This window comes from Alternaria alternata (genome assembly GCF_001642055.1).
Source record: "Alternaria alternata strain SRC1lrK2f unplaced genomic scaffold CC77scaffold_4, whole genome shotgun sequence".
NCBI classification, from domain to species: domain Eukaryota; kingdom Fungi; phylum Ascomycota; class Dothideomycetes; order Pleosporales; family Pleosporaceae; genus Alternaria; species Alternaria alternata.
This window is the reverse complement of record NW_017306193.1, coordinates 1,147,696-1,169,691: the sequence shown is the minus strand read 5'-3', so window position 1 is coordinate 1,169,691 and position 21,996 is coordinate 1,147,696. Positions and strand designations below refer to the sequence as shown.

Sequence of the window (21,996 nt, the reverse complement as noted above, 5' to 3'; positions counted from 1 at the left end):
GCCGACATGGCTGATTCTTCCGTTGTCAACCAATGATTTACTTGATTTGGCTGTGATTTAGCAACTGCTGAGCTTACTGCAGATAAGGGCGTCCTCTTTCTGCATGTACAATACCTATGGTCCGTCTGAGATGTTGTATATATTATTAACTTTTCTTCAAGTTTCAACTTATATACCGAAATGAATAGCCCGGGCTGGACCTAATCCATTGCATCGGTGCCACGAGGTGAGCAAATTGCCCCTCATCCGCCGCCTGCCGTTATACGCTGACGATGATCATCTCCAGGCCGTCCGCGAAATTACTGTAGGATCGGCGCTACACCAGCCCTGTGAGACACCCACACCCCATTTGCTGCCACCGCCCCGTAACACGCAACAACGACGCGTCTAGTATATTGGAGGCCATGTTGACAATCACACACGCGATGGTACTTTTGGCAACTATCTGACCGGGTTTCAGATCTAGCTCACGCCGCCTTACCAGACGACCCCACGATTGTTTCATACTCCCGTACACCATGTCCAGCGAACGCCTCACTGCGGTCCGAACAGCTTCATAGGCTCCCTCAAACATGGTCACCCAAGCATCATCGCTGCAAGCCAGCATCACCGTTATTTTTGACAGCGGGTCTGGCTTACCAGGCTCTGGTCTATCAAACGTAACAACACAGGTCATGCTCGCAAAGAAGCTGAGATCCTACTCCACTGGCTCGTTTTCACTATTACATCTGTCTACAAATTCTGTCCTGAGTGGTCATCAGGACGATTTAGTATGTCACTATCAGGACATCAGGACCTACAAGATGAGCTGTGAGTGTCATTGGCGCCGTCAACGTCACTACCGCTCCAGTCACTAAGTATCATCTCCCTGCCAAGAAGAGAAACGAAAATAAAATTGCAAATTCTGTTCTAAAGTTGCGGTAGCATCTCGCGATCGATCCGTCAGGAAATCAAAATTTTGTCATAATTACAAGGGCCGAGATGACAAACCTAGATAATTTCCGCTGATCTTCCCGGACAACGTGTTTGGTGAGCAGGGTCTTGCTGTGTCAGTGCGGGGATCTTAATTGTTCCCAATCTAAGTAACGCGCTTTCGTATGTAATAGTGGTAAGTCTCGACCGACAAAAACCCGACTCTGAACCTAGCAATAGTGTCTCGTTGTATCCGGGGTATGGTAGTGTCGACTTTTGGGCGTCCGGTTTTGCTTTCGTCTTAATCTGCTTTGTCGTCATGCTATGCTCTATACACTTGTGATGTTGTTTCTTTGCTTTAGGTTTGGAGGTCGCTTCGACTGCGTCGAAGAATGTCTTAGCTATCAGCGATGTTTGAAGATTTGTTAAGTGAAAACATGTGTATGTGGCGATTGATCTTCCATTCAGTCAGAAAGAGCTGGATAACGGTGATCTAAGTCGACGTTTACCTGAATACGGGATGAAAAAATAATGATATGGTTTAGGTTGACGTCTTTCATCCTCCGTTTCTCTAGGGCCGCGAGTGGAGCAGAGAAAAGCGCGTCTTGGAATCACTATCACGGAATTTCAGTCAACACCTTTCTCCCTCTGCTCTGTACAGCCGCGTCACCACGTCGTCTCGCTATCACTTTCACTTTCACCTACCCAGTTTTGGGCTCACTAAGTGGCCTCCAAACGCACGCTTGTCAAGGGTGCTGCTCGCGAGTCTACTCTCTACCTTATTTTCCCTGTTCCTATCTCAACTCACGATTGGCTTATGGTCTACCAAGATGCGACCAAATCTCCTACAGTTTGTAGCGCTCGCAAGTGCAGGTGTGATCAAGCATAAGCCGGGCCCCAATGACATTTTTTCCTGTGGTATTCCCCTTCCCACTTTTGAAAATGGTACAAGGGCGGCCAGTTGGGCTCAGTATCTCGATGAGACTCAGGCCTATATCGGTCAAAACGGTCAAGGCGCGACTGATATGTTTGCTGGTCCTGTCGGAAGAGCTCCAGTGAGATGGCCGCGTAACTCGGACAACAAGGCCGTCATCCCGTACTGCTATCAAACGGAGGAAGTTCGCAAAGCCGCCTTGCCGATCGTATCCGATGGTATAAGAACGTGGATGTCGTAAGTATATGCCAACTAGGTCAAAGATGTACTGGTTGATCAACAGGCTCCTAGCTATCTTGGCCCTGCTGGCAAAGAAGCAGGTCACGCCATCAGTTTCGAGGAGCAGTTGAACAGCGAGGGGAAGCCGATTTATTGTACGCCAGACAGTAAAGCCCCCGATGAGTGGAACTCAGCTCTGCCTCATGCAACACTGGCTATCTATTGGGGTGGAGACGAGATGGGATGGAGTGCTAGTGTAGGTCTACAACCTAACCAGGAGACACCTTGGGCCAATCAGCTTCACATCGGAGACGGCGAATGTCTCCATTGCGTTCTGCAGTAAGTATCGCTATAGAAGCTCAACACAAGACATACACTGACTTCCTACTCTCACATTAAGCGAGCTCGGTCATGTCATGGGTAAGAGGTGCCATCTAATGGTAAGTTGCGACAGTCGTATTGACAAAAGCTAGGTATGGTACATGAACACCAGCGTAGTGATCGAGATACCTATATCAAGGTCCAATACGAGAACATCAACGATTTCGAAGAGGTAAGCAGAATTCTCCCTATACGTGCAAATATGAACAATCAATGATGATTTGACGCAGTGCTGGGAACGCGCCAAAGTTAAGGGCGACCCTAAAGTCACCCGATCCGACATCTGCGATAATATGAGATATGCACTCAAGTATGATTGCTTGTGCGGCCATTTCGTCAAAGGCATTACCGGAAATCTCCTTCCCCTCTTTACTCTTGACGTTTACGATATTGATAGCGTCATGCACTACCCAAGTTCTTCTGGAGCAACAACAGAATGTCCCAACTATGGGTCTGAAGAATCTTCGAATCGTTGTCCCATCCAGGTCTACATAGACTACGAGGATCATAGCAAAGGATTAACCATGCTGGTACCAAACCTAAGGCCGTCTGACCAGGATATAAAATGGGTCAAGCATGGCTACCCTTATAATGTGGAGACTTAAGTCAGCTTTCAAAGAAGAGATGTTGGTTGCTATGAAATGCGTCGAGACGTTGTGTAGTGATGATACGAAAGTGTTAAAACGAAGTGAATAATGGTCGATGGGGAGCTTCAGACTCGTCCAAAAACAAAACAAAATCTAATACCACTCAAATCCAGTCGACGTACATATATGTATGGAAATTGGATTGTTAGCCTTCACTCGAGTCTGTACCGAAGAAAGACTGACCATTCGAGCGTTACCAGATCTCCGAGAGTATTTGCGGTTGATTACCTGCCATCGCAATTATGGATGTCCTATCGAATTCGACACGCCCGCGAGATGCTAGAGTGGAAGAAAGTCACAACCATACAGTTTTTGAGTGGCGACAAAGCGCCGTTATATACTGTCTCGTCCCAAAGCCAAATCGAAAACTACCTAGGTACAAGAGATCGTGCAGTCTGCCTGGACCGTTACGTTCACCTAGAGTAACCTAGAGTAACCAGTGCGTCACCCGTCTACTATACAATTGACCTAAACGATGCGCGCCTCTCCGTAATGCTAATTCATCTCACTATCAGACCTTCACTTCCGAGATACGTCATCCAACTTCCCAACGACTTTCTTAACCTCTAGGGCTGTGCTCAACAAAACGCAAGCTATGCAGCTACCCGCTGCAGGTCAGCCTCAACTGCATGACGAACCGCGTGAGACGGTTAACAGTGGGGTACCTTATCTGATGTAACCGAACTCGCTCAACAACATCCAACTTCCCTCTGCGCGAGCGAGCGGGGTTTTGTTGAGCTTATCTCGTTCTCCTCTGGCCGAGTAGATAACAATCAGAAACTGTGCAGACGGAAAAGACTGACGAGTAACACCTACAACGATCACGCAGCGCAGTAAAGTAACGTTGTTTTGAACATGTTTTTGCATTACAATACATAAATCTTCGCGAGTCATGGACACATCTAAATCATGCGCCTGAGACCCAAACATGCAAGAGAACGGTGTTGCTTCTCTTGCCCAACTATACTACTACGCCTCTATCGTTATGAACATGAATACCCCACCGCTGGTCTATATTTAACATTGCGCAATCGCGACTGAAACAGCCTGGTCGTCAGAGTGGCTGATGCTAATGTTGATGCTCTTGACACCAACGCGGTTGGCTTCTTCTTGAGCCTGGCCATAGAGCTGTGTAAATGTTAGTATATAATTCTTAGATTGCGTATTGGAGTGCACATACCTGTACGGTTGGAACACCAGACTCGTTGTTAACGATCTCAATATCCTTCAGCGGAGCACCGGCGCCTTGCCCCTTGACACCTAGGGACTTGAAGACAGCCTCCTTGGCTGACCACTTTCCAGTGAAGCTTGCCTGAGGGTTTGGTGCCTTCTGGCAGTATGCAATCTCCTTCTCCGTAAAGTTGCGCTCGATGAAGGTCTCGTTCTCAATGTTCAGCGCACTGAGACTCTCAACATCGACACCAACTTTGCTGTTGGAGGAAGCAGTGGCCTTGGTGAGCTGTTCAACCATGTTCATTGTCTCCTGCGCCTTCTTGTCTTTCTTAGTAGCAGGGGTCTTTGCATAGCTGTATGTAGAGGTCTTCTTGTCCATGGTGACACGCGCTTGCGGGTTAAGGAAGACCTCTTGCATCTTCTCGTCCTCATATGGTGCCTTATCCTTGGCGCGGAACATGGTGTTGTTGATAAGACCGTCGTGGAAGTATCGGTAGGCCTTCTTTTGGCGAGCTTCAACCTTCTGCTTATAGGCGGCGAACTGGTGGTGCTCAAGCGCGGCGAAGAGGTACCTGGGATGAATACCAATAGCTTGACTTCCCTTCTGTCCGAAACCGAATGAAGTGACGGAGAATGCCTTGACACCATCAGTCTGAATGGATTGGGATGGGTAAACAATGTAGTCAAACTGCTCCATGTTCTTGTCGATGTTGTCGGCATTGGGGTTGCCAGGTACAAGACCAGAGTTGAGCACCTGCAAGCAGCCGTTGAACATCCAAGCACCGGCAGCACCCTTGGGGTGACCAGTGAGATGCTTCTGCCAAATACTCAGCAGCGCATTGCCCTTCTTACGACCAAGATGACGCATTTGGTGGTTGATGACATCGGATTCGTTCTTGTCGTTTGCCATGGTAGAAGTACCGTGGAAAGAAGCGACATCGAGATCGTCGATAGTAAGACCCCAAGTAGCAAGGGCACCACGAAGAGGAGCGATGCGTGAATCCTGTTTCCAGAAGTTGTTGCCCAGGCTGTTTAGCGCATCCTTTTCCTGTCGCTTAGCTTCCATTTCGATGTTGGAAGCACGCTCCTCAAGATAAGCAGCCTCGTCGAAGTCCTCGCCAGTGGCGTCCTTCATCGCTGCAACTTCCTCCTGGAGGTACAGGATTTCTGACTCTTGCCACTGCTTGATCTGTTTGCGTCGGAGATCCATCTGTCGTCTCCTGTACTTGATGTCAAGGAGTGGGGATGGGAACTTGGACGGGGTCTCTCGCGCGGTAGTCAGCACACCCTTTCCTGGAGCAGGAACGGAACGACCAATCTTGTCAGTCGCTGTGGCAGTGAAACCAAGGATACCGTAGATGGGGACTCCCATATCGAGAGCCAGCTTGGCGTCCATGATAACTTGCATACCACAACCTTGCGACTCCATGAAGCCATTTCTGGTTGTTGTGGCAGGGCGCGACATCTCCTTGGGTGTACGTCCGTGAGCAAACTCGTCCTCAGCGTTGCTGGTAGCCTTCATGTTGGCGAATTCATATGAGCCTTCCTCCTGGAAGTCATCGAAACCACCAACAAAGCAGACACGGGCCTTTCCTTCGACAATGGTATCGTAACCAATGTCCAAAGACTCAACAGCAGTGGCACAAGCACCGACGGGAGTCTTGATAGGTCCGGTGGATGAAAGGAGCAACATGTTGACCCAGGCGCTCATGGTGTTGATAAAAGACTCCTGCAGGATATCTTTCTGGACTGGCTTGTCCATGAAGCGGTCTTTGTACATTCCACGAAGGGCGGTAGTACCACCAATACCGGAACCGACGCAGTTACCGACCTGAGAAATGTGGACATACTTGTAAAACTCGTAGGGATCAGTGATACCACTGGCAAGCAGACACTCCGCAGTAGAGACGAGTACAAAGAGTGTTACAGGGTCGACCTGAGAGATGATATCATCGGGCACACCGTACTTCTTGGCGTCCCAGCCAGTAGGGACTTGGCCAGCAACGAGACGATCGAAGCGCAGAGCTTTGGGAAGGAGGAGTGTAGCACCCTTCTTCATACGAACAGTGTACTCGGCAGAGCCCTCGATCGCGAAGATCTCGACCTTGTCGCCATGCTCCAGCTTGAACTCCTCGGCAGTCTCCTTGGAAGCCTCGAATGGATCGAGGTCCTCCTCGATCTGGATCTCCTGCATGAGTTGCTTCTTCTTGGGATCGTAGCCGTTGAAGAGTTCAGGCTCGATGAGACGAATACCAGCGTGCTCAAGGATATACTTCTCGTACTTGGGCTTGACATCCTTGTCATCAATCGGCTCGTTAGTCTTGGCATCGACCCATCCGGAGTAGCTCTTTCCTTTGAGTGGACCGTTGTGGTTCTTGATGAGACCCATGATCCATGCCATCTCAACACATCCCTCAAGGGAGAACTCGCCATATGCTTCCATCTCCCAGCGTGTCCTGGAGTTACCCCAGGGTCCAACCTCAGCAAAACCAGTGACGACGACGACCTTCTCAAGATCAACCATACCCTTCAGGTTGTCGTTGAGAGGCTTGACCTCAGTGTCCCAGTCGGGTAGCTTAGGGAAGTTGAACTTCATGTTTGCTCGGGGTTCGACCGTGGCCTTCTTGTACAGGGCTTCGCTGGCCTCGCCGTTGACAACCTTGTTCTCAATGGCATTCTCCTTGATGACAGCTCTGCGGATATCACTCGTCTCAGTGAGTTCCTTGCGCAGATCGGTCATGAGATCTTTCAGGTTGGGGATGTACTGGAAGCCACCGTTGAGATCTGCCCACACAGGCTCGACCTGGCAGAGGTCGACAATCGGTGGTGCCATAAGACCAAGCAAATTGAAGGCCATCTCTTGCTGGGAGAAAGTACGCACACCGTACTTCTCAATGCCCTCAGCAACAATGTTGTTGGCACCCATCAGACCAGTACCACGAGTCCAACCAATAACAGCACCGCAGATGGTGAGGTAGTTACCCCAGCTCTCCGAGTGCCACCTTGAGAAGAGAGTCTCGAGTGACATCTTAGACTCCGAGTAGAGACCATCGTTACCAAAGGTTCCGTGGTTAGGGGACAATGGCAGGATGACTTGTGCTGGGCGCGTCTCGTAACCGTAGGTCTGCTTTTGTTTCTTGACAGCTCCAAGCATGCGCAGAAGGTTGGTCAACATGATACGGTGAGCAAGCTCCGACTTGGAGTCGATGCTGTCAATCTCGCGACCGTTCTCCGGAATGGCGGCAAAGGGAACGATGAGATCGAGATCCCAACCAAGACCCTTCTTGGTGTCGAAGATGTAGTCAACTAGAGCCTCAACATCCTGGTTGCTACCCTGATTGAAGGGTACAACAATGAGTTGAGAGCCCCGAGCACCGTACCGCGAGTACATGGACTGGTAGTACTCGGTGACTTCGCGGGAGAACCTGGAAGTTGTGACAACGACCTTGGCACCACCGCTGATAAGACCTTGAAGGACTTGCGCGCCGATGGAGCCAGCACCAGCGCCCGTCATAAGAGCATACTTGCCCTGGAAAGTGACACCGGACTTAGCAGCCTCCTCCAAGCAGTCTAGGTAGACGCCAGTGAGCTTCTTGCTGTACTCCCAGCCATGGTCGTCCTTCCTCTTCAGATGCAAGAAAGGAATCGTCTCAACCTTGCCTTGCTTGGCAGAGGCATTGACGCGACCATTACGGCCCCTCTTGCCTCCAATAGCCTTGACGTTGTCGTGGGGCATGATCTGACCCTCGTTCATTGACAACGAACGAATGACATTGCTGTAGAGGCTCTTGATTTGGAGTTGTGATGACTTGGAAAGCTTGTGTTGCTGCTTGATGAGCTTGTAGATTCTTTGCAGGTCATTCTGAACCTTGGTGCGGTTGCCGTACTCGGACAGCTTTCCACCCTCAGCCATCTCGCGCACGTAGTGCTCAAGCTTGCGAACGCTCGCTCTTGGGGCTTCCTCGTAGTTCATGTTGCCCTTGGCATCAATCTCCAGGTGTGGCGCGGTGGGTACTGCGACATCTTTGTAGACTGGAGCCTCGTTCAGAACCTCCTTGCAGTTGTCGATAAGCTGTTGACCAAGCTCTTTTGCAAGCTCGTATGTCTCACCGCGCTCAGTGGGGCAGTGGTCCATGTGGTATTGCATGAAGTCGAGAAGGAGAGGGTTTGAGCGATTCATGATGGCGATGCAACGGCTGACAATCTCACGATCGACCGCCTTGAGCTTGCCGAAGATGATGTCGTAGTACATGGTAAGAGCATCTTGACGTGCCCAGTTCCATGATGAGTCGTAGACACGAGCCTTTAGTGGTGTGAATTGAGGCTCGATACCGGAGGCGTAGAACTCGCCGTGCTCGGTGGTCCAGAGATCAAGCTGAGCCTGGAGCGTAGACTGCGCCTTTTGCGAGTCGACGAAGGACTTGTCACCCGCACGAAGATCGATCTTGAGGTATCGGGCGAAAAGCTCAAGCTGCTGCTTGAAGAGTGCGCGTTGGTCCTTGGTAAGCGCGTCAATGGCCGCAGGGTCCATCATCATGCCACCACCCGAACCACCAGCGTCGCCGCCGGCTGTAGGGGCAGACAAGCTGATCCCGGCAATGCCTGCGTACTTGTTTGCCTGCTCGTCCAAGAAAGCCTTGCCGTCGGCTTCTGAGCCGAGACGTGCAGCTGGCTCGTTGGTGATGGCTAGCAGCAAAACTCCGTCTTGTCGTCCCTGCGCCAGTCCCCATCTTGTCTCGAGGTGCTTTCGCACAGCTGTGATGTTGAAGCCACCAGGCATCTTGGCTGACACCATGCGGGCAATGAGAGAAGAGGACTGCTTTCCAAGCTGACCGTTGAATGTAGCCTGCATCGCAGCACCGAGCTCGTCGAGAGGGGTATCTTCGGGCTTCTCGGGAGTTGAGCCAAACTCCTTGCCCAGGTCTCCGAGGATCTCGTTTTGTAGGGTAGACTTGCCTGGAGAGTTGTTAATTACGGTTTTTGCTGTGTCTATGCAACTGACTTACCTCCGACTAAATCCTTGATGGCCTTGCTCAGCGGGATGTCCACGAGCGGTTTCTTGAGCTTCTGGGCCACCAGTGTCCGGACAATGTCCGTGGCTGTGACTGGCGCATCTGGCACCTGGGCTGCAGGTCCAGCACTTGGTGGAGGTGGTGCTGCAACAGCAGCGGGCGCTGAAGCGGAAGGTGCAGAGGCGGGCGCTGATGAAGCACCCCCGCTGCTCGCCGCTGGAGCCTCTGGTTCCTCCTCTATTGGGTCTACATCGTAGTAGATGTCTTTGGCGTCCTTGTTGTAGCACAGAATTTGACGCTGCAGCGACCGCGCCGCATCGTGTCCTTCGTATTTGCTGGCGAGTGTGCGCTTCGCCATGACACCGAGCGTGTCTGCGGGGCCGATTTCGACGATGCGCTCCGTCGTCTTCTCGCCGAGGACAACATCCTGCGTCTCAATCCACCTCACGGGCGAGGCAAATTGGTATGCGAGCAGCTCAATGAGCAGCGTGTGCGAGAGCTCCTGCTCGACCTCGGGACGCATGATGAGGTAACGGAGGGAGCAATTGGCGGAAAGGAGGGTGGGTTGAGGCTCGACGGAGCTCAATGGGTATCTCTATTACAAAATAGAAGAAGGGTATCGTGGGTCTAAGGAGGGAGGAAGTGCCAGGAAGAAGACGCGCTATTAGGTGGGTGGGTAGTGTATAGTGCGGTGAGAGCACTCGAGCGATTCAAGGGTCCGGGAGGGGTGCGTTGTCTCCCCCGCGAACGACTTGGTTTTTTTTTCTCAAGGGAAGTGGAGTGAGTGGTCAACGGGAGTTGCAGGAAGAAGAGACGCAACGCATTGGCTGTTTATCTCTTGTTGGACAGGACAACGGCTTGCGGTGATATGGCAGGGCGTTGAGGAATTCTCCCGCCGCGGGCTGGCGGTACTAAAATTCCAGACCCCTGCGACTGCAGCTCGTTACTGCTTTGGCCGGTGCTCAACGAACTAATCTCGCCTGGAAGAGGTGGGCTTGCGAGCGGTGCAAAGGCAGCCACCTAGACGTGATGTGATTCTGGTTGGACTTGCGAGATGATGAGTAACGCAATTGGAGGATGCTGGCCTGGTCCACCGTGTCCTCAACAGCTGCGTGGGTACGGATAAGCGCATCTGCATCCGAGTTGTTGAGTGCTCTGCCCCAGCATTTGTGTAGGAACATACCGCAGACCCCTGCCGACGCTAGTGACCCATGATATGCGGGCCAAATCTGAGCTCCTCGTCGAAAAAGTCGACCAACTCGGCGCGAACATAACCACGCCAGCGCACCGCTTCCGACTCATTCCTCACCTCCTCCCCGCCCAATTGCACTAGCAGTCCCCTCTGATTACTTTCTTATACCCTGGGGCCCTTTGTAATCCTGTTGCCTGCGGTCTTTCTCTCTACGCCCCTCGCACACCGCACCGCACATAGCAAGGGAGCTGCTATACGATTAGTACTACGACGGGCCAGATCCCGAGCACGTCAGCCAGATTAGCTTCTGTCTGAGTGAAGAGGTACGCATTGAGTGATTGTTGCGAGAGCTTGGGGACACTTGTTCTCTCCAGACGGCTCTTGCTCGTTGCATTGCCTGGATGGCGCCTCCCCCACCATAGCGAAACACCAGACGAGAGCTCACACTATCCAGACGCTCCTTCCCGCCCTTGTCGTTCCTTCCACACCTATAATCTGTCCAAGGTATGCGCCTTCCGCTGCTCCTCACTCACCTCCAAATCCTCTGAACGCCCGGCTTACCATTGCCATTGCACAGGACACCGATAATCGCACTCACACAATGTACGGTTCCGGCCAGCAGACGGGCATCTCCACGCCCCGCTCCGCTGCAAACCTGCGCCCGCTCATCCTTTCCCACGGCTCGCTCGAATACACGCTCCTCATCCCCACTGCCCTCCACTTCAATGCACAACAATTGAGGGACACGTTCAAGTCGACGCTTCCTGAGCCAACCGACGAGCTCGCCCTAGACGATGAGCCTTCGTCGGTAGCGGAGCTGGTGGCACGATACCTTGGTTTTGTCGCGAAAGAGGTAGAGGAGGGCGAGGACCCTGATTCTTTCGAGGAGGTGCTCAAGCTCGTTCTTACCGAATTCGAGCGTGCCTTCCTCCGAGGCAACGAGGTGCACGCGCTCGCTGCATCTCTGCCTGGCATCACCGAGAAGAAGCTGGTTACAGTGCGGTCATACTACGCTGCCCGTGCCGCAGTAGAGAGACCTATCAAGCACCATGAATCGGCTCTGTTCCGCGAAGCTTCCGACGAGAATGCCTTCATATATGCTGTTTTGGGTGGCCAAGGCAACATCGAGGAGTACTTCGATGAACTCCGCGAGATCTACACTACCTACCCCTCATTCGTAGAGGACTTTGTTGCTGCCGAGGCGCAACACCTCCTCGTTCTGTCGCGCGACCCGCGCGCTGAGAAACTCTACTCCAAGGGTCTCGATGTTATGCGATGGCTCAACAACCGAGACTCGCAACCCGATACCGACTACCTGGTATCGGCACCCGTCAGTTTGCCCTTGATTGGGTTGACTCAGCTCGCACACTACGTCGTAACCTGCAGAGTCCTCGGTAGCCATCCCGGACATGTACGCAGTCGCTTGTCCGGTGTGACCGGTCACTCCCAGGGTGTTGTCACAGCCGCCGCTATTGCTGAATCTAAGAACTGGGAGACCTTTGAGCGATCTGCCAAGAAAGCCATTGAGATTCTTTTCTGGATCGGTGCGCGAAGTCAGCAAGCCTTCCCTAGGACCTCGCTGGCGCCCACTGTCTTGCAAGACTCAGACGACAATGGCGAGGGCGTGCCAACGCCTATGCTTTCTATCCGTGACCTCTCAAGAAAGGCAGTCCAGGATCACATTGACGCAACCAATGCCCATCTACCCCAAGACCGACACATCGCCATCTCGCTGGTCAACAGCGCGCGTAACTTTGTAGTTACAGGTCCACCAATCTCTCTGTATGGTCTCAACCTCCGCCTGCGCAAGGTCAAGGCTCCGACTGGCCTAGACCAAACCAGGATACCCTTCACCGAGCGCAAAGTGCGCTTTGTCAACCGCTTCCTGCCCATCACTGCGCCCTTCCATAGCCCGTACTTGGTAGATGCGACCAAGCAGCTCGAAGATGATCTCAAGGCGATCAAGATCTCCACCGCGGATCTTGGCATTCCCATGTATGACACACATACAGGCCAAGACATTCGCGAAAACGAGACCGACAACATTGTTCCTCGCCTTGTTAGCATGATCACTGCCGACTCGGTCGAGTGGGAGAAGGCAACCGTATTCCCCAAGGCCACTCACATCCTTGATTTCGGCCCGGGCGGTATCTCCGGTCTTGGCGTACTCACAAACCGTAACAAGGACGGTACTGGTGTTCGTGTCATCCTCGCGGGTGCTATCGATGGCCAAAACGCCGAAGTTGGCTACAAGCCTGAGATCTTTGATCGTGACTTCGACCATGCCGTCAAGTACGCTGTCGACTGGGTCAAGGAGCACGGTCCTCGTCTCGTCAAAACATCAACTGGCCAGACCTATGTCGACACCAAGATGAGCCGCGTGCTCGGTTTGCCCCCGATTATGGTCGCTGGTATGACACCTTGCACTGTGCCATGGGACTTTGTCGCAGCGACAATGAACGCCGGTTACGAGATTGAACTTGCTGGTGGTGGTTACTACAACGAAAAGACTATGACTGCTGCCATCAACAAGGTCGAGAAGGCTATCCCTGCCGGTCGCGGTATCAGCATCAACTTGATCTACATCAACCCGCGTGCCATGGGCTGGCAGATCCCGCTCTTGGCCAAGCTCAGGGCTGAAGGTGTACCGATCGAGGGTCTTACTATCGGTGCCGGTGTGCCATCCATTGAGGTCGCCACTGAGTACATCGAGACCCTAGGCATCAAGCACATTGCCTTCAAGCCGGGTTCTGTCGAGGCTATCCAGCAGACCATCAACATCGCGAAAGCAAACCCTACCTTCCCCGTCTTGCTTCAATGGACAGGTGGTCGTGGTGGTGGTCATCACTCCTTCGAAGACTTCCACCAGCCTATCCTGCAGATGTACGGCCGCCTGCGCAAATGCGAGAACCTGGTTCTTGTCGCAGGTTCCGGATTCGGTAGTGCGGAAGACACATACCCATACCTTACTGGATCATGGTCGACCAAGTTTGGCTACCCACCCATGCCATTCGACGGTTGCTTGTTCGGTAGCCGCGTTATGACCGCCAAGGAGGCAAAGACGTCCAAGATGGCCAAGCAGGCCATCGTTGATGCTCCAGGTCTCGACGACAGTGACTGGGAGAAGACCTACAAGGGCCCTGCTGGAGGTGTCATCACTGTTCGCTCCGAAATGGGTGAGCCAATCCACAAGCTCGCCACCCGTGGTGTCATCTTCTGGCACGAGATGGACCAGAAGATTTTCAGTCTGGACAAGGCCAAGCGCGTCCCCGAACTGAAGAAGATGCGCGAATACATCATCGAAAAGCTGAACAAGGACTTCCAGAAAGTTTGGTTCGGTAGAAACAAGAAGGGAGAGTCAGTCGACCTGGAAGACATGACCTACGCTGAGGTTGTTCAACGCATGGTAGACCTCATGTATGTCAAGCACCAGTCCCGCTGGATCGACCAGAGCTTGAAGCGCTTGACAGGTGACTTCATCCGTCGACTGGAGGAGCGTTTCAGCAGAGCCAGCAGCGAGTCACTGATCCAGAATTACGATGAGCTCAACGACCCCTTCCCAATGCTTGAGAAGGTCTTCAAGGCTTACCCCGACTCCGACAAGCAGCTCATCAGCGCCCAAGATGTGCAGCACTTCTTGCTTCTCTGCCAACGCCGTGGACAGAAGCCTGTTCCATTCGTTCCTGTCCTCGACGAGACCTTTGAGTTCTTCTTCAAGAAGGATTCACTGTGGCAATCTGAAGACCTTGATGCTGTTGTTGACCAAGACGTCGGCAGGACTTGCATTCTTCAAGGACCCATGGCCGTTAAGTACTCTACCAAGGTCGACGAGCCTGTCAAGGAGATCCTGGATGGTGTTCACGAGGGCCACATCAAGTACCTTTTGCGCGACATCTATGGCGATGACGAGTCCAAGGTTCCTGTTATCGAGTACTTCGGTAGCAACCTGCTTGCGCCACCGCAGGGTCTTGACGTCGATGGTCTTACTGTGTCAGAACTTGAGAACAAGATTATCTACCGCCTTTCTGCTGCTCCCAACGCCACAATGCCAGAGGTACACTCATGGCTACAACTCCTGGCAGGTACCAGCTACTCGTGGAGACACGCTTTCTTCACTGCGGATATCTTCGTACAGGGTCAGCGTTTCCAGACCAACCCTACTTCCAGGGTCTTCGCGCCCACACCCGGTATGGTCATCGAAATCCAATACCCCAACGAGCCTGCCAAGACTTCGATCATCGTCAAGGAGCTACACCACGGCGGCAAGTTGATCAAGACTGTCGATGTCAGCCTGACAAAGGACAACGAAATCCTACTCAACATCTACGAGGAGCGTACTGCCCTTAAGAAGGCTGTCGCGTTGCCTTTCCGCTTCACCTACCGCCCCGACGTAGGCTATGCGCCTATCCACGAGGTTATGGACGCCCGCAACGACCGGATCAAGGACTTCTACTACAAGATCTGGTTTGGAGATGAGGAATGTCCGTTCGATGCGTCTGTCACTTCGCGCTTCGATGGTGGCCGCGCTACCGTTACGAGTGAGGCCATTAACGACTTCGTCCACGCGGTTGGCAACACAGGTGAAGCCTTTGTTGACAGACCTGGTAAGGAAGTCTTTGCCCCCATGGACTTCGCTATCGTTGTTGGCTGGAAGGCTATTACCAAGCCCATCTTCCCTCGCGCAATCGATGGCGACCTTCTCAAGTTGGTCCATCTTTCCAACGGATTCCGCATGATCTCCGGCGCTGAGCCCCTGAAGAAGGGTGATGTCCTCGACACCACCGCACAGATCAATGCTGTCATTAACCAGGATTCTGGTAAGATGGTAGAAGTCTGCGGCACCATCACTCGTGATGGCAAGCCGGTAATGGAGGTTACCAGCCAGTTCCTTTACCGCGGTGCATATGACGACTTCGAGAACACATTCCAGAGGAAGGTTGAGAAACCTATCCAGCTCAACCTTGCCACCAGTAAGGATGTCGCAATCCTGCGGTCAAAGGAGTGGTTCAACTTCGAGGAGCCTGAGATCGACCTGCTGAACAAGACCCTGCTCTTCAAGCTTGAGACTGTCGTCCGATACAAGAACAAGACAGTCTTTTCAGACATCGAGACCCAAGGAGAGGTCTTGCTCGAGCTTCCAACCAAGGAAGTGATCCAAATTGCCTCGGTTGACTACCGCTCTGGTACCGCGTACGGCAACCCTGTCCTCGATTACTTGGAGCGTAACGGTGCCGCCGTTGATCAGCCAGTACTTTTCGACAATGCTATTCCACTACACGGCAGGACGCCACTCAAGCTGAAGGCACCTGCCTCCAACGAGAACTACGCTCGCGTCTCTGGCGACTACAACCCCATTCACGTTTCTCGTGTCTTTGCTAGCTACGCCAACTTGCCTGGTACAATCACCCACGGCATGTACTCTAGTGCAGCTGTTCGAAGTCTAGTCGAAACATGGGCCGCAGAGAACAATGTTGGTCGTGTCAGGAGCTACCACGTCAACCTTGTCGGTATGGTGCTTCCTGACGATATGCTCGACGTCAAGCTCCAACACGTCGGTATGGTTTCTGGTCGCAAGATCATCAAGATCGAGGTCAGCAACCAGGAGACCGAAGACAAGGTCCTTCTCGGTGAGGCTGAGGTCGAGCAACCCACTACTTCATACGTCTTTACTGGACAAGGTTCGCAAGAGCAAGGCATGGGTATGGAGCTTTACAACAGCAGTCCCGTGGCCAAGGAGGTTTGGGACCGTGCCGACAAGCATTTCATGGACAACTATGGTAAGTCAAAGTCACCTTGCTCATATTGTGCAGCAGCTAACTCGCAACAGGCTTTGCTATCACCAACATCGTAAAGAACAACCCGAAGGAACTCACCATTCATTTCGGTGGTCCAGTCGGAAAGGCGATCCGTCAGAATTACATGTCTATGACCTTCGAGACCGTTGCTGCGGATGGATCTATCAAATCCGAGAAGATCTTCAAGGAGATTGACGAAAACACCACATCCTACACTTACCGGTCGCCAACTGGTCTGCTGTCAGCCACTCAATTTACACAGCCGGCCCTGACACTCATGGAGAAGGCGTCTTTCGAAGATATGCGTGCTAAGGGCTTGATCCAGGTCGAGAGTACATTCGCCGGACACTCTCTTGGTGAATACTCTGCTCTTGCAGCCATGGCTGAGGTTATGCCTATCGAGAGTCTGGTCTCGGTTGTGTTCTACCGTGGTCTTACTATGCAGGTCGCCGTCGAGCGCGATGAGACTGGTCGCTCGAACTACTCCATGTGCGCTGTCAACCCTAGCAGGATCTCCAAGACCTTCAATGAGCAGGCACTCCAATACGTGGTCGAGAACATTGCCGAGACGACCGGATGGCTCCTGGAGATTGTCAACTACAACATTGCCAACATGCAGTACGTTGCTGCCGGTGACCTCCGCGCTCTCGACTGTCTTACTGGCGTGACCAACTACCTCAAGCAACAAAAGATCGACATCCAGGCGCTCATGCAGACTCTTTCACTTGAGGAGGTCAAGAACCACTTGGTAGAGATTATCAAGGGCTGCGCTGAGCAAACAGAAGCCAAGCCTAAGCCGCTCGACCTCCAGCGCGGGTTTGCTACCATCCCGCTCAAGGGCATCGACGTTCCCTTCCACTCGACCTTCTTACGCTCTGGTGTGAAGCCGTTCAGGTCTTTCCTTCTTAAGAAGATCCATAAGACGTCCATCGACCCCAGCAAGCTTGTGGGCAAATACATCCCCAACGTCACGGCCAAGCCGTTTGCGTTGACCAAGGAGTACTTTGAGGACGTGTACAAGCTTACCAACTCACCCAAGATTGGCAACATCCTGGCGAACTGGGAGAAGTACGAAGAGAGCGGCAAGGAGGAGACCAAGACCGAGACTGTTGCTTAAACTTGGGCATGTGTATATGTAGGAACGGGGTCCATGATTCTGGCGTTCTGGTGGTTCACAAGTAGATGATTGGCCATTTGATATCCAGGTTGGAGGCTTAGATATGCTTCTCATGATAAAACTTAGTAATTCATTCATTCAAGATAATACTGGTACGAAGATTGGTGATGACGTTGTGAAAGTAGGAAACTTGGTGATGGAGTAAAGAATGCTTGACCATCAACTTGAAGAAGACAGAGTACAAGGGAAAGCAGTAGAAGATACATAAACAATCATAACATTCAAGTGTGTTACACCGGCTTCGCCGACCCATTTTGACCCGACCCAAACCGATGGCTACCCTACGACCATACTAAGAAGTTGAAATCGAAATGAAGAATACGCTTATCCAGACAAAGACCAAGACGTTCAAGTAAAATCGTTATGATAAAGAGCGGTTATCGGAACAGTCCCCGTTTCCGTGGTGTTTTGCCACCATCCAGCACAGGCGCTCCTTCTTGTGCCGAACTAGGTAAAGCAGGCATAGTGTGCGCATGAACCAGTGGCGGCGCCTCAATGTGTCTTTGCGAGTATGGCGTATTGCTCTGGTACGGTGTGTGCTGTTGCTGATATTGAGGTATTTGCTGCCAATTCTGCTGGTAGCTTTGGTAGTTGCCACTCGGTGGAGGGAAGTTCTCGTGATTCTGCATGTACCCACCGCTGGTTACTCTGTGCGGGGTTTGTGGTACGAAATCGTTCGGCTGTGGTTGTTGATGGTGATGGGCTTGTGTTTGCTGCTGTTGCGAGCGAAGGAGGCCGAATGCCCAGTTTGAGAGGTTGAAGCCGCCGAAGATGACGATGGCTGTGAATATCTAGGAGAGATTGGTCAGCTAAACGGCACTTATGTTGGATGTGATGAATTGACAAAAGAAAAGTAGAGGAGGTAACGTACCATTGACTTGTAGCTGAACTCTTCCACGAAAGAGTTGAAGATCATGGCGAACGTCTTCGCTGTCACGGTCGCGCGTGCAACCTTTTTCGGATCGCGATTCATACACGTCTCCCAGACACCGCACGCCTTCTCCATGGCTGGCACGACTTCTTCGGGTCGACAGCGGTTACGATTGTACTCTAGAGCGCAGGCCGCAATTTCGACCATTACTTCGGATGCGTGTTTTGAGGATTCTATGTCGACGTCTGTCATGACGCCAGCCCAGGCGGAGTAGACAATGTAGATGAAGAGGCTGCCGAGGAACATGTTGACGGTGAGTTGGAGGTAGTAAGATAGTACGGATGGAAGGTTGGGATGCGCTTCAACCCACGAGAGGAAGCCGCCCACAGTCATGGCGAAAGTCTGCTGGACAGGCCCCGCCTCCTTTGCTGGAACCGGTGGGCGTGTTCGTTCGTTGTCCGAATCGTCACCGTCGTCGTCGTGTATGGCAGCGCGTTTCTTTGACCGCGATCGCTCTGACCGGCGCTTGACTATACGGTTCTCAGCCTTCTTGGAATAGTACTTTTGCGACATGTCCTTGTCGCGGGGTTCCTTGGTGGGGCTTGGACTTGACATGAAGGTTCGCTTGAACCAGCTTTCTCGCCGAGCGCCTTTGGCATCGCCATTGCCTAGCCGCCCCATCTTGCTCGCCAATTGCGTGTCTGGTGTGCCGGGGTCGCTGTCTACTTGGGGCGTGCCGGGTGTCTCTCCACCGGAGCTGAAGTCGATGTCGTGTGAGGGCGTTCGCATAGACCAGGGGCTCGGTTGTATGTGTGCCGGCACCGAAGACGCTGGTGTTGAGGGTAATGGCTTGCTGGGATCGCGGCTGAAGTATGTCATGCGGTTGTCAGGGTCGCGCAGCCGATTTGGTGTCGCGAAACCGCCTTTCGAGGGGGAGTCTAGTACTGAGTGGGGACCTGGCTGGCCAAACGAGGGCCCTGGAGTCAGCGGGGTTGTCTTGTCTTGCGTGTCTCGTCTGGAAGCAAACGAGGGGCCTGGAGGCTTACGCTTCTTCTGCTGGCTGGCTGCTAGGAACGGCGATTGAGAGTCGATGGGCCCTGTTTGATTCGTCCACTCAAAGTCCATAGGCGTGGTAGAAGGGCGGTGGCTTCGCGACATTGTGTTTGCCGGCGACAGGGTAGGACGGGTTGAAGAATGGGCTCGTTGCGTACGTCGTGACCTGTCTCGCTGTTGTTGATCAACACTTGGGTTTCTAGGTTCCCACGTTGCGGACTTCCGGCGCTAGTCCCGATTAAGCTGAGTACAGTTGCAAATAACTTTGTGACTTTGGCTAGTCTAGCAGAGAAGGATAATGGTTATTTGTATCCCGACAGAGAGATAGTGAAAGTCACATATCAGAGACTTCGTGGCTTGACAGAATCCACCAGCATGTCTTAGCAGCACCACATGGACTCTACCCCGCGAGCTGAAATGTCTTGTCAAAGAACATATGTCAATTCCATAGTCAAAGTTATTCTACAGGTGAAGAATAGGAACTATATACCCAAGAGCCCTCGCAAAAATTCAAAAAGCCTTGAATCCGCTAGTATAGAGACGGCCTCCTCCATTTCCTAACCTTGCTCAAATGCCCCTTCATGTGCTCATGCACAGTGAACCGCATAGATGAGAAATCCTCTTCTGTTTCGGAAAGCAGGCATAATTCGTCGTGCTGTGCCTTTCCGCCATGTTCTCCAGCATGACATCTTTCGAAGCAACTTGATGTTCGTTGTCGCTTACGCTCCTTCTAGGCAGGCGTAAGACCCACCTGGGTACCGTTCATCGAGCACAGAGTTAGCGTCAGACTCTCTCGCCACACTTCGGGGTCTCTGCTCTCCATAGTCTTGAATTCTTGTACCATACGGACCGTCACGTAGCTCGCTTCGGTAAGCGCGTACTGCTGGCCGAGACAGATACGTGGACCGCCGTTGAAAGGCAAGTACTCCCAGCCCGGACGGAGTGTCTCCCATCTCTCAGGCTTGTATTCGTCCGCATCTGGGCCGTAGAGATCGTGGCGGCGGTGCATGGTGTACGGTGAGTATCCGACCGTCGTTCCCTTGGGTACGAACAAGGGCGCTTGACCGTCTGGGCCGCCACCCCGGGGGAGTACAGTGTCACGGATGGCTCGGCGAGAATTACCGGGTACGACTGGGTGGATGCGGAGTGCTGGTCTTGATTAGCATGTCGCCGATTGTTAGCTCAGAAGGCAGACTTACATTCGTTGAGACACCACTTCAGGTACTTTAGGTTCCTCAATTCCTCATACGTTGGTGTGCGACCCTCAAGCGTTGCAACCTCATCCCTCAGCTTCGCATAGATATCGGGCCTCTTGGCAATCTCAAAGAACATGTTACTGAGCAAACTGGCTGTTGTGTCGCGTCCTGCAAGGAGGATGTTGATGAGTTCCTCGCGAATCCGCTTCTGGTCGGTAGTCTGCTTGGCCACCTCTTGAATGAAATAGTACTTGTCGTCCTTGGTTCCAGCACTCTTTTCCGTGTCCAATTCCTGTCTGAAACGCAGAGCATCATCCACAAACTTGTCAATGTAGGCGTGGCAGATGTCGATGGCCTTCTTGCCCTCATCGTTCTTCCGGAATCGATCGAATATACCATAACGGGCGCGGACCGTAATGTCCTCTTGCGCGAAGTTGAACGACTTGCTAAAGATGAGGTCCTCGTTGTTGCCGTCATCTTGGCCAACCATGCGGAGCGAGTTGGTAGAGTGGTTGAAGAGAAACTCGGTTGCAGTATCGATCGTCAGGCGGAAGAAGAGCTCTTGCAGATCGACAGTCGAGCCATCTTTTGGGATATGTTTGAGCATAAGCTTGAAGTGGCGCTCAAAAGCCTCGATGTCGGCGACTTGATCCCTGGCGAAGTTGGGTCGCAGTAGGTGACGGCTATTAGCCCATCGCTCGCCATCCGCATTGAAGATACCATGGCCCAAAAGAGGAGTGAAGGCGGCTGACCTATGTATAAGGCTAAAGTCCTTGAACTTCAAGCTCAATATCGCCTTGACATTTTCTGGCTCACACGTCGCGATAAAAGGCTCAGTAATAATTCTGTTGTGGAAGGTGTTGCCGAGCCTTTGGAAGCGCTTCCGGTTCTCTTGCAGCAGAATATGGTGCTTGCTGTTGTACGCCATGGCCTTGACATTGTCGATTCCGAAGATAGGGTCTTTGTGGAATTGCGCCGTGCATGGTTGGCAGCCGTTCTCTTTCTTGAAGCGTTGTCGCGCAAGATAAAGTGCAACGCGGGTGTATAGGATGTAGGAGATGGCCGCTCCCGCGACAATGAAAAGCAATGGCGATTGTGCCATCTTGTTCGTAGGTAAGATGTAGTTGATGAGAACGTGTTTGAGGAAGGATTCTAGTGATGACGTCGGAGAATAAAAATCGTGGGCAGCCACGCTTCTTTTTTAAGTGCTTCTGAAATGCTTCCGGGGTCTAGTCGTGGCAACTGCGTCCGCCTCGTGGAGTGTTTAAGTGGAGCCTCTCACAAAGGTAATTGAATCGTCAACCTCGTAGGGTGATTGCTGGGGTACACGACACAGCCGCTGTCAGCTTTGACTAGGTTCGTTCTTCACCAAGGTTCCTTCTTCGAGCCAAGTCCAGGTATCAGGCAATCCAAGTCCTTGTTTCTCTCCCCTCA

General features: G+C 52.4%; 6 protein-coding genes across 6 annotated transcripts; 2 read left to right on the top strand and 4 right to left on the bottom strand.

The window, feature by feature from the left end:
* Nucleotides 1-1,742: 1,742 nt before the first annotated feature.
* CC77DRAFT_1092184 (hypothetical protein) lies at nucleotides 1,743-3,051 on the top strand (the record flags this gene model as incomplete). The annotated part of the gene is made up of 5 exons (XM_018529620.1): nucleotides 1,743-2,083; nucleotides 2,138-2,404; nucleotides 2,466-2,485; nucleotides 2,539-2,618; nucleotides 2,677-3,051. The coding sequence occupies 5 exons, from the start codon at nucleotides 1,743-1,745 to the stop codon at nucleotides 3,049-3,051; spliced, it is 1,083 nt and encodes a 360-aa protein (XP_018389446.1).
* A 1,059-nt stretch (nucleotides 3,052-4,110) lies between these two features.
* Nucleotides 4,111-9,801, bottom strand: CC77DRAFT_929241 (hypothetical protein; the record flags this gene model as incomplete). Its single annotated transcript, XM_018534093.1, has 3 exons — nucleotides 4,111-4,221; nucleotides 4,274-9,217; nucleotides 9,280-9,801. 3 exons carry the CDS (start codon nucleotides 9,799-9,801, stop codon nucleotides 4,111-4,113), a joined length of 5,577 nt encoding a protein of 1,858 aa, XP_018389445.1.
* A 1,270-nt stretch (nucleotides 9,802-11,071) lies between these two features.
* CC77DRAFT_928877 (beta subunit of fatty acid synthase) lies at nucleotides 11,072-17,382 on the top strand (the record flags this gene model as incomplete). The annotated part of the gene is made up of 2 exons (XM_018534078.1): nucleotides 11,072-16,247; nucleotides 16,298-17,382. 2 exons carry the CDS (start codon nucleotides 11,072-11,074, stop codon nucleotides 17,380-17,382), a joined length of 6,261 nt encoding a protein of 2,086 aa, XP_018389444.1.
* Nucleotides 17,383-17,447: 65 nt separating this feature from the next.
* Nucleotides 17,448-17,805, bottom strand: CC77DRAFT_643204 (hypothetical protein). Its single transcript, XM_018532589.1, has one exon. The coding sequence runs from the start codon at nucleotides 17,693-17,695 to the stop codon at nucleotides 17,513-17,515; it is 183 nt and encodes a 60-aa protein (XP_018389443.1). The 5' UTR covers nucleotides 17,696-17,805; the 3' UTR covers nucleotides 17,448-17,512.
* On the bottom strand, nucleotides 17,568-19,728 carry CC77DRAFT_643286 (hypothetical protein). Its single transcript, XM_018532591.1, has 3 exons — nucleotides 19,360-19,728; nucleotides 18,314-19,269; nucleotides 17,568-18,233 (listed from the first exon to the last, which is right to left on the bottom strand). Exons 1-3 carry the CDS (start codon nucleotides 19,469-19,471, stop codon nucleotides 17,820-17,822), a joined length of 1,482 nt encoding a protein of 493 aa, XP_018389442.1. The 5' UTR covers nucleotides 19,472-19,728; the 3' UTR covers nucleotides 17,568-17,819.
* A 1-nt stretch (nucleotide 19,729) lies between these two features.
* CC77DRAFT_643285 (cytochrome P450) lies at nucleotides 19,730-21,836 on the bottom strand. Its single transcript, XM_018532590.1, has 2 exons — nucleotides 20,566-21,836; nucleotides 19,730-20,515 (listed from the first exon to the last, which is right to left on the bottom strand). The coding sequence occupies exons 1-2, from the start codon at nucleotides 21,662-21,664 to the stop codon at nucleotides 20,097-20,099; spliced, it is 1,518 nt and encodes a 505-aa protein (XP_018389441.1). The 5' UTR covers nucleotides 21,665-21,836; the 3' UTR covers nucleotides 19,730-20,096.
* Nucleotides 21,837-21,996: the final 160 nt, after the last annotated feature.

What these genes read in the sequence shown, in the direction of transcription:
- CC77DRAFT_643204 (XM_018532589.1), bottom strand. Translation starts at nt 17,695, where the DNA reads ATGGGTCGGCGAAGCCGGTGTAACACACTTGAATGTTATGATTGTTTA.
- CC77DRAFT_643286 (XM_018532591.1), bottom strand. Translation starts at nt 19,471, where the DNA reads ATGTCGCGAAGCCACCGCCCTTCTACCACGCCTATGGACTTTGAGTGG. An exon ending in AGCCAGCCAGCAGAAGAAGC is followed by an intron (nt 19,270 to 19,359) that starts GTAAGCCTCCAG and finishes TTGGCCAGCCAG; the next exon opens with GTCCCCACTCAGTACTAGAC. An exon ending in AGTTCAGCTACAAGTCAATG is followed by an intron (nt 18,234 to 18,313) that starts GTACGTTACCTC and finishes AATCTCTCCTAG; the next exon opens with ATATTCACAGCCATCGTCAT.
- CC77DRAFT_643285 (XM_018532590.1), bottom strand. Translation starts at nt 21,664, where the DNA reads ATGGCACAATCGCCATTGCTTTTCATTGTCGCGGGAGCGGCCATCTCC. An exon ending in GAAGTGGTGTCTCAACGAAT is followed by an intron (nt 20,516 to 20,565) that starts GTAAGTCTGCCT and finishes AATCAAGACCAG; the next exon opens with CACTCCGCATCCACCCAGTC.